Below are 12,809 nucleotides of genomic sequence, written 5' to 3'. Positions count from 1 at the left end.
GCAGGGTCATAAATGAAGCTGGAAGCCCTTATCCTCAGCAAACTAACACAGGAACAGAAAACCAAACACCACATGTTCTCACTCATAAGTGGGAGTTGAACAGTGAGAACATATGGACACAGGGAGGGGAACAACACACTGGAGCCAGTTGGGGGTTTGGGGGTGAAGGGAGGGAGAGCATTAGGACAAATAGCTAATGCATGCAAGGCTTAAAACCTTAGATGACAGGTTGATTAGGTGCAGCAAATACCATGGCACACGTATACCTATGTAACAAACCTACACATTCTATACTTGTATCCCAGAACTTAAAGTAAAATAAAATAAAGAGCAATATAAATTACTAGGCAAATATTGTCTATTTCATCTAATGAAGAAAGCAACTGACAAATATGTATCTGATGTGCTACAGAAAATGTCTAGGTTCTCACATTATTTATTACTAAAAGAAACCTTGGAGATCATAGTTCCTAATCCTTTATTTGACAGATGAGGAAAAATAAGACTTGGGGAGTTTTGGTGACTTGTCTTGAGACTAGAATTTAAGCCTGTAATTCCTATTACAGTCCTCTTTCCATTAAATTATATTTCTTTTCCTAAGGCAGAGTAAACGCTGTGTGGATTTCAAGTTTATTTTCAGTTATGGCACTATACATGCTTTTCTTCTTTTAATTTTTTTTTTGACCTCAGTGACTAGAACTGGATCAATCGTAACCCTTGGTTCATGACATACTCTCATTATGGGTCCATGCATAACCTATTTATTTACTTGCATTAAATAATGTAATACATAAAAATTTCAAGCATTCATATTAGGTGGAGAACTTGGGAGGAAAATGAAAATGTATAATTTCCATATATGCGTGGTACAAAAATAAACTCATATATTTGAAAATTATTTTAGTGCTACAGCTATTTGTTTTTCTCCCTTGGGTTGAAAGTTATCTTCTGGTTGGGTAGTTTAGCAACTCTCCTCCTCATCACATTGAAATCACCAAACTTAGAATACAAAGTAAGACAGAAAGAAATGGGGAAAGAACTAGGAAAATGTGCTTTACATTTAGTATTGCGACATATATGTCTTTAAAATTTGTTAGTCTTCTGAAAATTGTGTAATGTTGGATTTATTTATGATTCAGGTCTGAGAACCATTGGAGTTATCACCAAATTGGACCTTATGGATGAAGGAACGGATGCCAGGGATGTTCTAGAGAACAAACTGTTGCCTCTTCGCAGGGGTAATGTACTGTGGTCTATACAAGACTGTTTTTTTCTTTTTCTTTTCTTTTTTCCCTTTTTTTGTTTTTGGTGCTATGACAGAGAAATGATTGGGAAGCCACTAGAAGGTTTGGTTTTAATGCCTTCTCATTTGTAAGATGGATTTATTATTATACTTTTTATGGAATGGCTGTATGTTCCCAAATGATGTATTAGAAAAGAATGCAAAGGGAGAACTATTCCCCAAAATAACAGGAATAAGAAAACAGGAAAAGGAAGAGATTTGAAGGGAGGTTATAAATATCCAACATAGACTGCATAAACTTATACTATTGTAAGTCTGATATTTACTTGCCTGCTATATGAAAAAAACTGCTAAGATATATACTCTCTTAAAATGCACACAGCTTTTTAAGGGTGAGAGACATTATTGTATTGATGATAAAAAATTATCATGAGCTCAATCAGTGGCCTATGTTCAGGACTGATATTTTCCATTGGATTTTATAAAGGGATCCAGTCTTCAGGCCTAAAACTAGTTTTGCCTTTCTTAGTCTGCCTGTGTGAGAGCCTTGAACTCTCCCTAGAATAAGCAACAAGAAGTGACCACAACTCCATAGGTTTGTGTTTTGTTTCAGGTTACGTGGGGGTGGTAAACAGAAGCCAGAAGGACATAGATGGGAAGAAGGACATAAAGGCAGCCATGTTGGCAGAGAGAAAGTTTTTCCTTTCCCACCCAGCTTATAGACATATTGCTGACCGAATGGGGACCCCACACCTGCAGAAGGTCCTTAATCAGGTAAAAATGTTCTTTCAAACAACAAGAACAATTATGAAATATGTAAGTGGCTGCCGGATTTCATCTATATTATTTTTAAGTTTTTTTTTCCAACATAAGACATGCAGCTTCAATGATAGAGATTTTAAAAATAAATATTAGTACCTCAAATCCACACTATTACCATTCTCAGTGAATAGAACTCACCTTCCTATTATTGAAAGAACAATGCTTAAAGCAGAAACACATACCTATTTAGGAACAGTGAACAGGGGTATACATTTTAGCATATATTCATTTGTAATATGTAGTTACCTTGAGGAGATAAATTTATATAGCTTTGAAAAGTTGATCTCTTGAGATCTGTTTTTGAAGAACCAGTCTGTAATGGCTAGGTTACACTTTCTATTAAATTTTTTTTTATGGCTTTACTTCAGATTGATTTAATTTAAAATATTCAGAATAACAAATCATAATTAAATAATCATTGATTTCCACTCATCTAAGAAGCTTTTCTAGATAACCCCTTTTCCCACAATAATTTAGAATTGGGCCTTCTGCCTACCTTACTTCATATACTATGCACACACTTCTTCCATAAATCCTCAGTGCTTTTACTTGGATGCAGATATTCCTTCCCCTATTGGAGTTAATGTATGACAAGCATCATTGTCATTGAATGCAGGGTCCACTCCTTGAGTTTTGATTATATTGACTTAATGTGATTAGCAGTCTTTCTCACAAATATTCTTGTAAGTTCTGCTTTAACTGTTAGGAAAGTATCAATAGAAACTGTCACAATATGGGGCATTATACCTGAACCATTTAGGCAAAACAACTGAGAAGAAATTTTAGAAAATAAAAAATTATCTATAATTCCATTTTAAGAGACATAACACAGCCTATTATAAAGTTTACACTTTATAATTAAATATAAACAAATATTTGGAATTTAGAAAGCAGCACTATGATTATATCATTTAAAAATATGAATATATTTTAGAGAAGGAGCATTGTTATACTAGAATCCTAACATTCTACTGATATAGTTTGCATTGTCAATGCTCTCTTTAGAATACTCCTTTTTACAGCTGTATTGGTCTATGAAAAACACAAATAAACTGAAAAAATCTTAGAGTAAAATCACTAATATGATTAGAAAGATAAGCTGGAAATGAGTGAGGTTTTGAATACTGGAAAAACAGAAGGAGGTGGTTTACTATTAGGTTATTACAGGTGACCCTCAAGTTATAACACAATTAGATTTTTGTTGACTAAAAATTAAATGATTTTTTTTTAAACTGAAGAGTTCTCCTTTCCTGGATAATCACTTTCTCTTTATTGCTTCAAGAATCTTTATATCTTTATACCATAATAATATGGCTGTTTCAAAGTGTACCAATACTTCTGATCCTGTGGGATAATTTATGTGGAAAATACTGGAAAATGACGTGACATTTTGAGAAATTGAATGAAATTATCACATCTGGAGGGAAGGCAGAGAAAGAGGTAGTGAGTTGTATGAGATGATATTGGAGATGTAGGCAGTGGCTGAATTCTGTATTGTTTCTAGGCCAAACTGAAGATTTTGGCTTTTACCTAAGACCAACAAGGACTCATTTAGGGATCCCGAGTAGAGGAACAACACGATCAGATCTGTGGGTTAAAAAAGAATACAATACTGAAGACAGGAAGATCAAGAGTAGACCAGTTAGGAGTAAAAGTGAGAAATTACGGGAGTTTGGTTGTGGTGAGGTCCAGTGGAGATGAAAAAAAGGGGCAGGTTTGAGAAATATTCAGGAAAATTGAGGACTAGGTGGTAGATTAGTGCTGTTGGGTGATGGGAGAGGTGGAGTCAAGGTTAAGTCCCAGCTTTCCAGATTGTTACAAAGTTGCCTAGATGGGGAACACTGAAGGGAAGATAAAATACTTGATTTTGGACATGTTGAGCTTGAGATGTCATTGACACATCCAAGAGGAGAAGTCAAGCAGGTGGTCAAATATGCATGGCACAGCAAAGATAAATTTTGTTTGGAGACATCTTACAGCTGTAGGTATTTGGATGTTTATTGAAGCCATGGATGGAATGAGATTGCTTCAAGAAGGAACAGAGAGTGAACAAAAAAGAGGCCGAGGGCCTAGATTTGAGGAATTTAAATATTACTGGTGTGGCAAAGAGGGCGAATTGTCCTAGGAAATAGAGAAGATACATCCAGAATGGATAGCAGAAAAATTAGAGGACCTGGAGTCATGAAAACCATGGGAAGAAGTATTTCAGAAAGCCACGGTATTGCTTTGCTACGGAGATGTCTGAGAAGCAAGAGGTGGAAATCAGATGTTTTTATGATTTACCAGTTCACATGAAAATCAGGATACTGCTGGCTTCTTGTGGTTGCTGTTTCTGTTAGATTTGGTTTCTTGTATCTTGTGATGTTGCTATTGGGAATGCCATCCTTTCAGCTCTTTTGTTGCCTGCTTCATAGTTAGAACAGCAACACATGCCAGGATGCTAACATAACAAATAATTCATAACTCTGAGCAAGGGGGTAATACAGTTATAAACTATTGACAAATAACTCTAGATTTATTTAATAAATATATTCAGGTAACCTCAGAAGAACATAAAGATGACTTAAAATAGTTCAGTCAGTCTGGGCATGTTAATTCTTCCTACTTTTAATGTTTTTTCTTTTTATTGTATTTCTACAAAGTTTATATTCTTTTTATTGATTTCAAGTTCATCACTTAGGCAGTTCAAGAAGGTTATCTTTGTTTTTTCTTTTAATTCCGACTTTTCTTTAACTGCATTGTAACAGAAGGACCATAAGACCTAAACAATCTAGGTTTTTATCTCACCTTTGCTCTTAATTAATCACACACTCTTAGACTCTTAGAGAAGTTTTCCTTGTACTGAGTTTGAGGTGCCAGCTGATCTCAGTGGAAATGTCAAACCAATGACTATGTCGAGCCTTCAATAGCAGAGAGAGCTTTCCCTCATTCGGTCATGGAATTGCACTGGGACCGAGAGGTGGAAGTACAAGTAAGTTCTGCCTCAGCTGCAGAATCTGGAGAAAGTTAACAGCTGACAGGTGACTCTGGCACCTTGGCCACCTGAGCTCCATCACTGTGGCAAACCATTTAGTCCTGAGAACATCAGGCAGCACCTGTGACTCCTAGCATCCTTCATTTCTATCACATACTAACTTAAAGTTCCTTTCTACAAGATAGGAGATCTGGTAAATCAATCCATGCTAAGGTGTTATTGGGCAGCCTCATTAGTAACAGTAGCTGCATTTTACCAGGGTCTTCCCATATTTAAAAAGATACCTGAAGTGAGTGACTCTAAATGAAGAAATGTTGAGCATCTCTGAAGGGCCGTGGGGAGAGTTGGTGCTTCTCCCTATCTACCCAATAGTCAATCTCAACTGTACACATAATGTTTGAAATTTTGAATGATTAGAAAAACAATGGACGATGATCTTTGTCTCATGAGTTAATCTTTATTCCGTGTATATGAGTCAATCTTTAATCTGTATGTATGATTTTGTTTTATTTAGCAACTTACCAACCACATTCGAGATACCCTACCAAACTTCAGGAACAAACTACAGGGACAGTTGCTTTCCATAGAACATGAAGTAGAAGCCTACAAAAACTTCAAACCAGAAGACCCAACCAGGAAGACCAAAGCATTGCTGCAGTAGGTCACCTTTCCCTTCCTTGGCTCGGCATTTTAAACTAATTTCTTTAGTTTTCTTTTGCCTTAGTCTATTCATCATGTTGCCTACGTTTAACAAAGGCAGCAAGTAAACTATATGAGGCTATCTATATGATACACAATAACTCTTGAATTTTTATGCTTTCTGGAACAAGAATTATTGCTATTATTCTGTTATTATCAACTTACCAATTGACCATGCCCATTTAAATTGTGTTTTTAAGACTGGATTCAGTAAGTAAAACCATTCGCAATGACCCAGTAGGAATTTTTGTCCCTTGTCTTAGAAGTGAGTAAATACAGATAAAAATATCTGTTTTTTTCAACTGTTTCTATGGATGTCAATTGTATTTATTATCTTTTATTCCAGCTATTTCATGTAACTTCTTTGTGTGCATTTTTCAGTGGAATGAGAACCAAGGATTTAATTAAAAAGTGCTCATAATAAGGCTGTAATTTTTTTCTTTTATGTAATAATTTTAAGGTAGCCCTTTGAAAATACAAATGTGAAACTGCCAAGCAGCTTTTCACCCCTTCATGATTTTCCCATGGTTACTAGAGTTATTCCTGAGGTGCCTTGGGGTAGGAGAGCAGAGAATTATTAGAGAATTCCTAGCTCTTTATATCTGACACTTTCTTCTCTTTCTTACTCCTTCTGGCACCATCCGTTTCATTATCCCGTGCTGCCACTATGTCAAGTCCCTCTCAGATAGAAGCTTCCCTGCCTAGCATACACTGCAGGATACTTGAGGTCTACCTCCGAAGATGATGTTCCGTACCTCTTACGGCGCCCTTTTCTCCCCTGCAGCCTGGCAATCAAAGCCTCCTTTATTTGGCATTTAAAGTGCATACTATAATTTCCTTATTTGTGAGGAGATTTCCAAATATTCAAATATCTAAATACAATATTAATTACTTCATCTTGTATTTCCTCATTAAAAATATTATATGAAGGAAAGAGTTTTTTTTCCCCCCCCAGATGTAACTCTTTCCTAATTTATTCTTTCCTTTCATTCTTGGGTTTGGTTGAGCTCTTGTAAAAACTTCAAGTTACAGAGAAAGCTATTTCTGTTTAGGCCCAAGGTCATTGTCTTAATATCCAACTAAAACTATTCTACTTGCAAATATTGGGTCTTGCCTCGGTGACTTTATTGGACTCAAATTACAGAACTTTTCACAGCTAGATTCTTGACTTGTAGAGGGCTGATTCAGTTCCTTCTTTATGGTCCTATTCTTTTTGACCTATTTCTTTTATCTCTTCCGTCCTTCCTTCCTGCTTTCCTTTCTCTGTTCTTCCTCCTTCCTCTTATCTCTTCATGCCCTCAGTGTCTGGTTCTGTGAATTCAATGATAAGATTTTTGCCCTCAAGAAGTCCCAGTAGAGTATGGGAAAACAGACATAAAAATTAACATGATTAATTGTGTTAAAGCTAATAAATGCTATGTTTTTGTAAGTGTAAAATATTAAGGAAGCCCCAATCAGGAAGCAGTTACATGTGAGGAAGGATGTGAATTCACAGAGAAAATAGAGGCCCCAAAGTAGGGGAGGACCTTGTCATGTGGAAGCAGGGGGCAAGAGCATCGTGAGAACTTTGGTAGTATTTGTTCTTGAATTAGTAAGTGGGCCAGGTGGCTCAGACATAGGGTTTACGGAAAGGAGCAGCTAGAGGTACAATTTCAGAATAATTTTTCATGTCTCAATATGTATATCACACCTTACCAGGTGTTTTTAAAAAACAAAATTAGCATATACATGAACATAGCTAAATCCAATTAGCTTTTTTGGTCTCCATATTTGCAGTTACTTTTAATTTATCCATGATTTTGATGGAAGAGAATAAAAAGATATGCGTTTTAGATAGTTTGAATTTTTTTCCTTTTAGATTTTGAATTCGAAAGTGGTTCCAGTATGTTTAAGTTGAAGTTTCTAAACCTGGTAATCACAAATGAAAATAGTTTTTTTTCCCCGTTTCTTCCTTTTTTTTTTTTTAAGCAGCCAGTGTAAGGTAATTCATTCCTTCATGGAACAAATATTTATTAAATCTCTCAATTATGTTGAGCAGAGAAAGTTAAAGAAAAAGAACATGGTCCTTGCCCTTAGGAGAGTGACTGATAGATGTGGCAGTGTCTGTATTGTGCCCAGTGCTCTGCAGGAAATACACGGAAAACACAGAGGAGGGGCAATGAGGAGTGATGCTGGATAGAGTCATGGATCATGAAAAGTTTTTGGGAAGAACCAATGATTGAGCTGAGTCTTAAAGAACACATAAAAATCAGTCAGGCAAAGCAGCAAGGGGCAGAGAGAATGGTGTTCTGAGCAGAAAGAAAAACAAGTGTAAAAGCACAGGGGCATGGTACATTTGGGGAACTACAGTGGCTTCCTTATGGCTGGCTGGAAGGTGAGTGGGATGAGTGGTGAGAGATGGGGCTGAAGAGGCAGCCAAGGCCAGACCATGAAATATGGGGAGATGGGCTAAAGAGTTTTGATTATATTATCAAATTGTGGGGATCCATTGAAAAACAAGGCCAGAGCTAGTTGTAGAGGGGTCACAAATCTGTGTTATTCTGTTAGAGTGAGGTCTGATTTTGACAAAGATAAACCCAAAAGCAGGATGGTCATCTAGAGGAGCCTTCAGTGATGCTGGGAGGCATTGCCGAGAGCTGAACCAAGGCAGTGTCAGCAGGCGGGAGGAGGAAGAGCTCAACCAGCTGAGCTGTAATGAAGGAGAAATGACCAAAAAGTGGTGACTCCCTGCAACTGTTGGGTGAGGGAAAGGGAGGTATGCCGGATGCCCCAGATTCCCTGCCTTGGGTGAGTGGTGACATCCATCATGAGGGGAGATTTGGGAATGCAGGAGGATCAGCAAGTTTGGGAATAAAACAAATTGAGAGGTAGTTTTAGGTGTGTTGAATTCAAGGCTGCTAAGAGGAAACAAACATCCAGTAGACGATTGAGCATATGGGCCATTCACTCTCCTGAGAGTTATAAGCTAAAGGAGAAGGTGTGGAGAAACTATTTTTCAATAACCATTGAAGCTATGGCATCCTTGAGATCACCTAGGGATAAGTGTGAGGAGAGACTGAAGTTGTGATATTGGGGGAGTAATAGAGCTGGAACTCCTGGGACACTAGGTGGTTGTGATATGATAGGAGTTCAGGTCCATTTGACTATTCTACATAAAGTTTCATTGCTAAACTCTCTATTTCAAGTATTCTTTAAATACCATTTTATGACTGCAATCAAATGAACAGAATGCATCGAAAATAAATATATTTAAATATTTATTCTAATTAAATGTCTAAAATCTTGATGTGTGTTTTATATAATCACATTGTGAGTGCTAAATAGAGTGTAGTGTTAACTCTGCCAGTAGGTGCCACTAAGAGCACCTGGAAAAGGATTCTAAGGAATAACCAGAGGAAAAGAAAATGAGGAGTGTAAAGGCTTGTAACTTTGACTTGAATCTATTTTTCTTTAACCATTACAGGATGGTTCAGCAATTTGCTGTGGACTTTGAGAAGAGAATTGAAGGGTCAGGTGATCAAGTAGATACCCTGGAACTCTCAGGTGGTGCTAAAATCAATCGTATTTTCCATGAACGCTTTCCTTTTGAGATAGTAAAGGTTTGTGTCAATGTTATTTTTTCCTTAGTTTCACTTCGTTTCCATATTCTGTTTTACATCACTCTTGATACAATATTGAGTGAGTGGTATAGAACTAACATGGTTCTTTGAACAAAACCTCCATATTCAGGTAATGAAATTCAGGAGAGAAATATTTTCTTACTGATGATTCTGATTTTATTTAATGAAATTTAACTACATTTCAAACAGAAATACTAAGTTGGGTTTCCTATGATGTTTGTTGTCTAATTAATTTAAAAATATTTCTTGAGCATGTACTATGCACCAAATTTCTAGGTGCCAGTGATTAAGACAGAGAAAGCTCTGGCTTGTTTAGTGGGGAAAGATAGAAAATTAACAAATAGACAAAATAAGGAAGTTTCAAGTGTTTTTGTGTAACATGATGTAAGACAGAGTGGCTGGGTGAGCCACTTTTAATGGAATAGTCAGGCAAGTTTTGTCTAAGCAGGAGACATTTAAACTGTGCCCAGAATGGCATGAAGAGGTCATCTGGGTTAAGATCTGGGGGAAAGGAGTTGTTCAAGGCAGAAGTAGCAACTTCAGGTAAGGCACTGAAGTATGACAGGTGAAGAACAGATGTGGCTGATGAAGGAGAGGGGCATGAAATGAATTCAGAGAGGAAGGAAGTGTCCAGTTCACACAAGGCTTTCTAGGTTGAGGTAGAATCTTTATGCTTAACAATGGGAAGTTACAGGAGGGTTTTAAGCAGTAATATGACTTGATTTGGTTGATGATTTTAGAAGAATAGTATACCTGCTGGATTGTAAAGAACCAAGAGACAACATGAGGAGAACAGTAGGCCAGACCAGGGGTGGATTCATTTTCTGTGGGATCTGAAGCTTCTACAATTTTGCAGGCCCCCTTGAAGAAGATACAAAATTATAAACACACAGTTAGGCGCAGGGTCTTGGAAGAAGCCTGTGCAAGGTTGAAACACTTGAGGATTAAACTTCTTTAGTTTTTCAATAAAAGTGCCCCAGCAAGAAAGGATAGAGAGAGATGGGTGGCTTTGGCCTTTTGGAGATAAAGTTGCTAGGGCTTTGATTGAAATGGGGGATGGAAGAAAGAGAAGTTTTGAGACGATTCCCAAGGTTTTGGCTTTCACAGCTGAGTCAGTGGTGGTACCCATCAGATGAGGGAAATGGAGGAAAAACTGTGTTTGTATGGAGAAGTGAATTAGTAGTTCTCTTTTGGATGTGGTAAGTGTAAAATGCCCACTAAGCAGTTGAGTAGTTTTAGGGACCATGCTACTTGTCCCATACAAAGAGGCAAGTGCTTATGTCTTGGTGTGGGAGGCAAATGAGTAAATAGATAGTTTCATTAAAATGTGCCAAGTAAAGGGATAAACTTCAGCACAGGGCGCTATGGAAACATAGCCCACAGATATAAATCCCAGCTTAAGTGTGTAAGGGGAGGCAGACTTCTAAGCCGAGTTTGGAAGAATGAGCAGCTAGTTATGCAGGAAGAGGTAGATTATAGGAGGAGGTGTTCCAGACAGGAGAGGAATGATAAAGGCTCTCAGCTATGAAGCCATGGGTTGTGGGTAGAAACCTAGAGCAATTTGTCATTCTAGAGCATAAAGTGTGAGGGGGGATGTGGACAGACAATGAAGCTGGAGAGGCCAAATCTCAGAAGTCAGGGATGAACTCAGTGTTCTCTGGCTATCCCTTCGAGGTCTAAGCTCTATGACACTTTGATCCTACTTCCAAGTAGATTTATGGTACCTAGGGCTTATGAGAAATATTTGTGCAGTAATCTATCCTGTGTTGGCTTGTTAAAATAGTACTATTTTTCTTTTACAAAGAGGCCTTGAATTCAAATTGTTAAGCTGGCCAGGAACAAAAGACAGCCATTGTTAATTTCAGGACATCTGTACTGCTACTGTACATCAGGTGATGATAACCTCATTCATGCATTCTCCTGTGCCCTCAGATTTACCATATTTAGCAAAAGAATGAAGAATTATACATTTCAAATGAATGGCTAGATTATGTCCAGAAGGTATCCTTATGTACAGCACTCCGTATCCGTAATAGAGTTAAAAATCCACTGCCCCCAAACTCCCAAAAATCCCTAGTGTTCTGTGTTGCCTTGAACTTTATATAAACAGATGTTTTGACCATCTGGGTTTAGGTTGTGAAAGACATGAGTATCCATTTATTAATCATGAAGTTAGGTTATTCTCATTCTGTAATGTTCAACAGTATAATTCAAAGAAATTAAGTGTCATAACCATAGCTCATTTTGCATCTGCAGATGGAGTTCAATGAGAAAGAATTGCGAAGAGAAATAAGCTATGCAATCAAAAACATACATGGTATCAGGCAAGTGATTCACATTTTTCTTGTCATCTGTTTAAGCTACCAAAAAAAAAATTAATGTTTATAAATGGCTAAGAAACTCGTCTTTTCATCATTGAATATGGTAGAATACAGAGGTGGGAGTAAGAAACAGGAAATCCTACTTGGGGGTTTCTTTTTTTTTTTTTTTTTTATGAGACGGCGTTTCGCTCTTGTTACCCAGGCTGGAGTGCAATGGCGCGATCTCGGCTCACCGCAACCTCTGCCTCCTGGGTTCAGGCAATTCTCCTGCCTCAGCCTCCTGACATGCCCAGCTAATTTTTTGTATTTTTAGTAGAGACGGGGTTTCACCATGTTGACCAGGATGGTCTCAATCTCTTGACCTTGTGATCCACCCGCCTCGGCCTCCCAAAGTGCTGGGATTACAGGTGTGAGCCACCACGCCTGGCCTTACTTTGGGGTTTAATGGTAACTTCCTGTATTGCTATAGTCAGTTTTTTCCAAGTGAAAAAGCAAAAACATTTTCTGTGCTTCCACCTTGTACTCTGCAAGACCTGTTCTCCAAAACCTTCAGTTTTCATGAGGGAGGCCAAACATGCTCATAATTAATCATTACTTACACCAAGAAAGGACAGATTAATTTTGATTAGTGTTGTGGAGCAAGATTGGGAAAGATTAATGGAGGTAGTCACTTTTCGAGTTTATCCTTGCCTATGGAGAGGATGATTTCAACAGGCCAGGGCATGTGTGCTTGTGCCTGTGGGGGGCATGTATATGAGGTGGATGGCAGTGTGATGGGACAGGAGAGGCTGCAAGGATGGAATGGAAGTTGTTGAAACTGGAGGATAAAAGAAATGATTTTCCGGTGGAAGGTGTGGTATGACCAAAGGCTCAGAGGTGAGAGGGCACAGCATGTACTCATGGAGCCAGGAGTCATGCATATGCATGGGACTGGCGTGAGGAATGTTGTCAGGAGAGCAGAGGGGCCTAGCTGCATATGGTGGGGGTATGGGGTGGAACTTGTGTCTGAATTTCCCCTTGTTTAAAGTGAGATTATTCTAAATTACTTCTATCTTAGTCTGTTTGGGCTACTATAACAAATGACCATAGACTGGGTGGCTTACAAACAACAGAAATTTATTTCTCACAAT

At 37.9% G+C, this 12,809-nt stretch overlaps 1 protein-coding gene across 18 annotated transcripts in view; it reads left to right on the top strand.

The window, feature by feature from the left end:
* DNM3 (dynamin 3) overlaps nt 1-12,809 on the top strand; it is a 551,570-nt gene that overhangs the window by 200,093 nt on the left and 338,668 nt on the right. For all 18 annotated transcript variants that reach the window (XR_013529537.1, XR_013529540.1, XR_013529536.1 and 15 more), the window contains exons 5-9: nt 1,140-1,238; nt 1,857-2,017; nt 5,554-5,696; nt 9,202-9,337; nt 11,615-11,682. Coding sequence is in view for 12 of the 18 variants with exons in the window: in XM_035280126.3 (XP_035136017.1) it covers nt 1,140-1,238; nt 1,857-2,017; nt 5,554-5,696; nt 9,202-9,337; nt 11,615-11,682 (607 nt within the window). In the remaining 6 variants the exon portion in view is untranslated. The remainder of the gene's footprint in view (nt 1-1,139; nt 1,239-1,856; nt 2,018-5,553; nt 5,697-9,201; nt 9,338-11,614; nt 11,683-12,809) is intronic.

Source organism: Callithrix jacchus, chromosome 18, assembly GCF_049354715.1.
Source record: "Callithrix jacchus isolate 240 chromosome 18, calJac240_pri, whole genome shotgun sequence".
NCBI lineage: Eukaryota > Metazoa > Chordata > Mammalia > Primates > Cebidae > Callithrix > Callithrix jacchus.
This window is presented reverse-complemented; position numbering and strand designations above follow the sequence as displayed.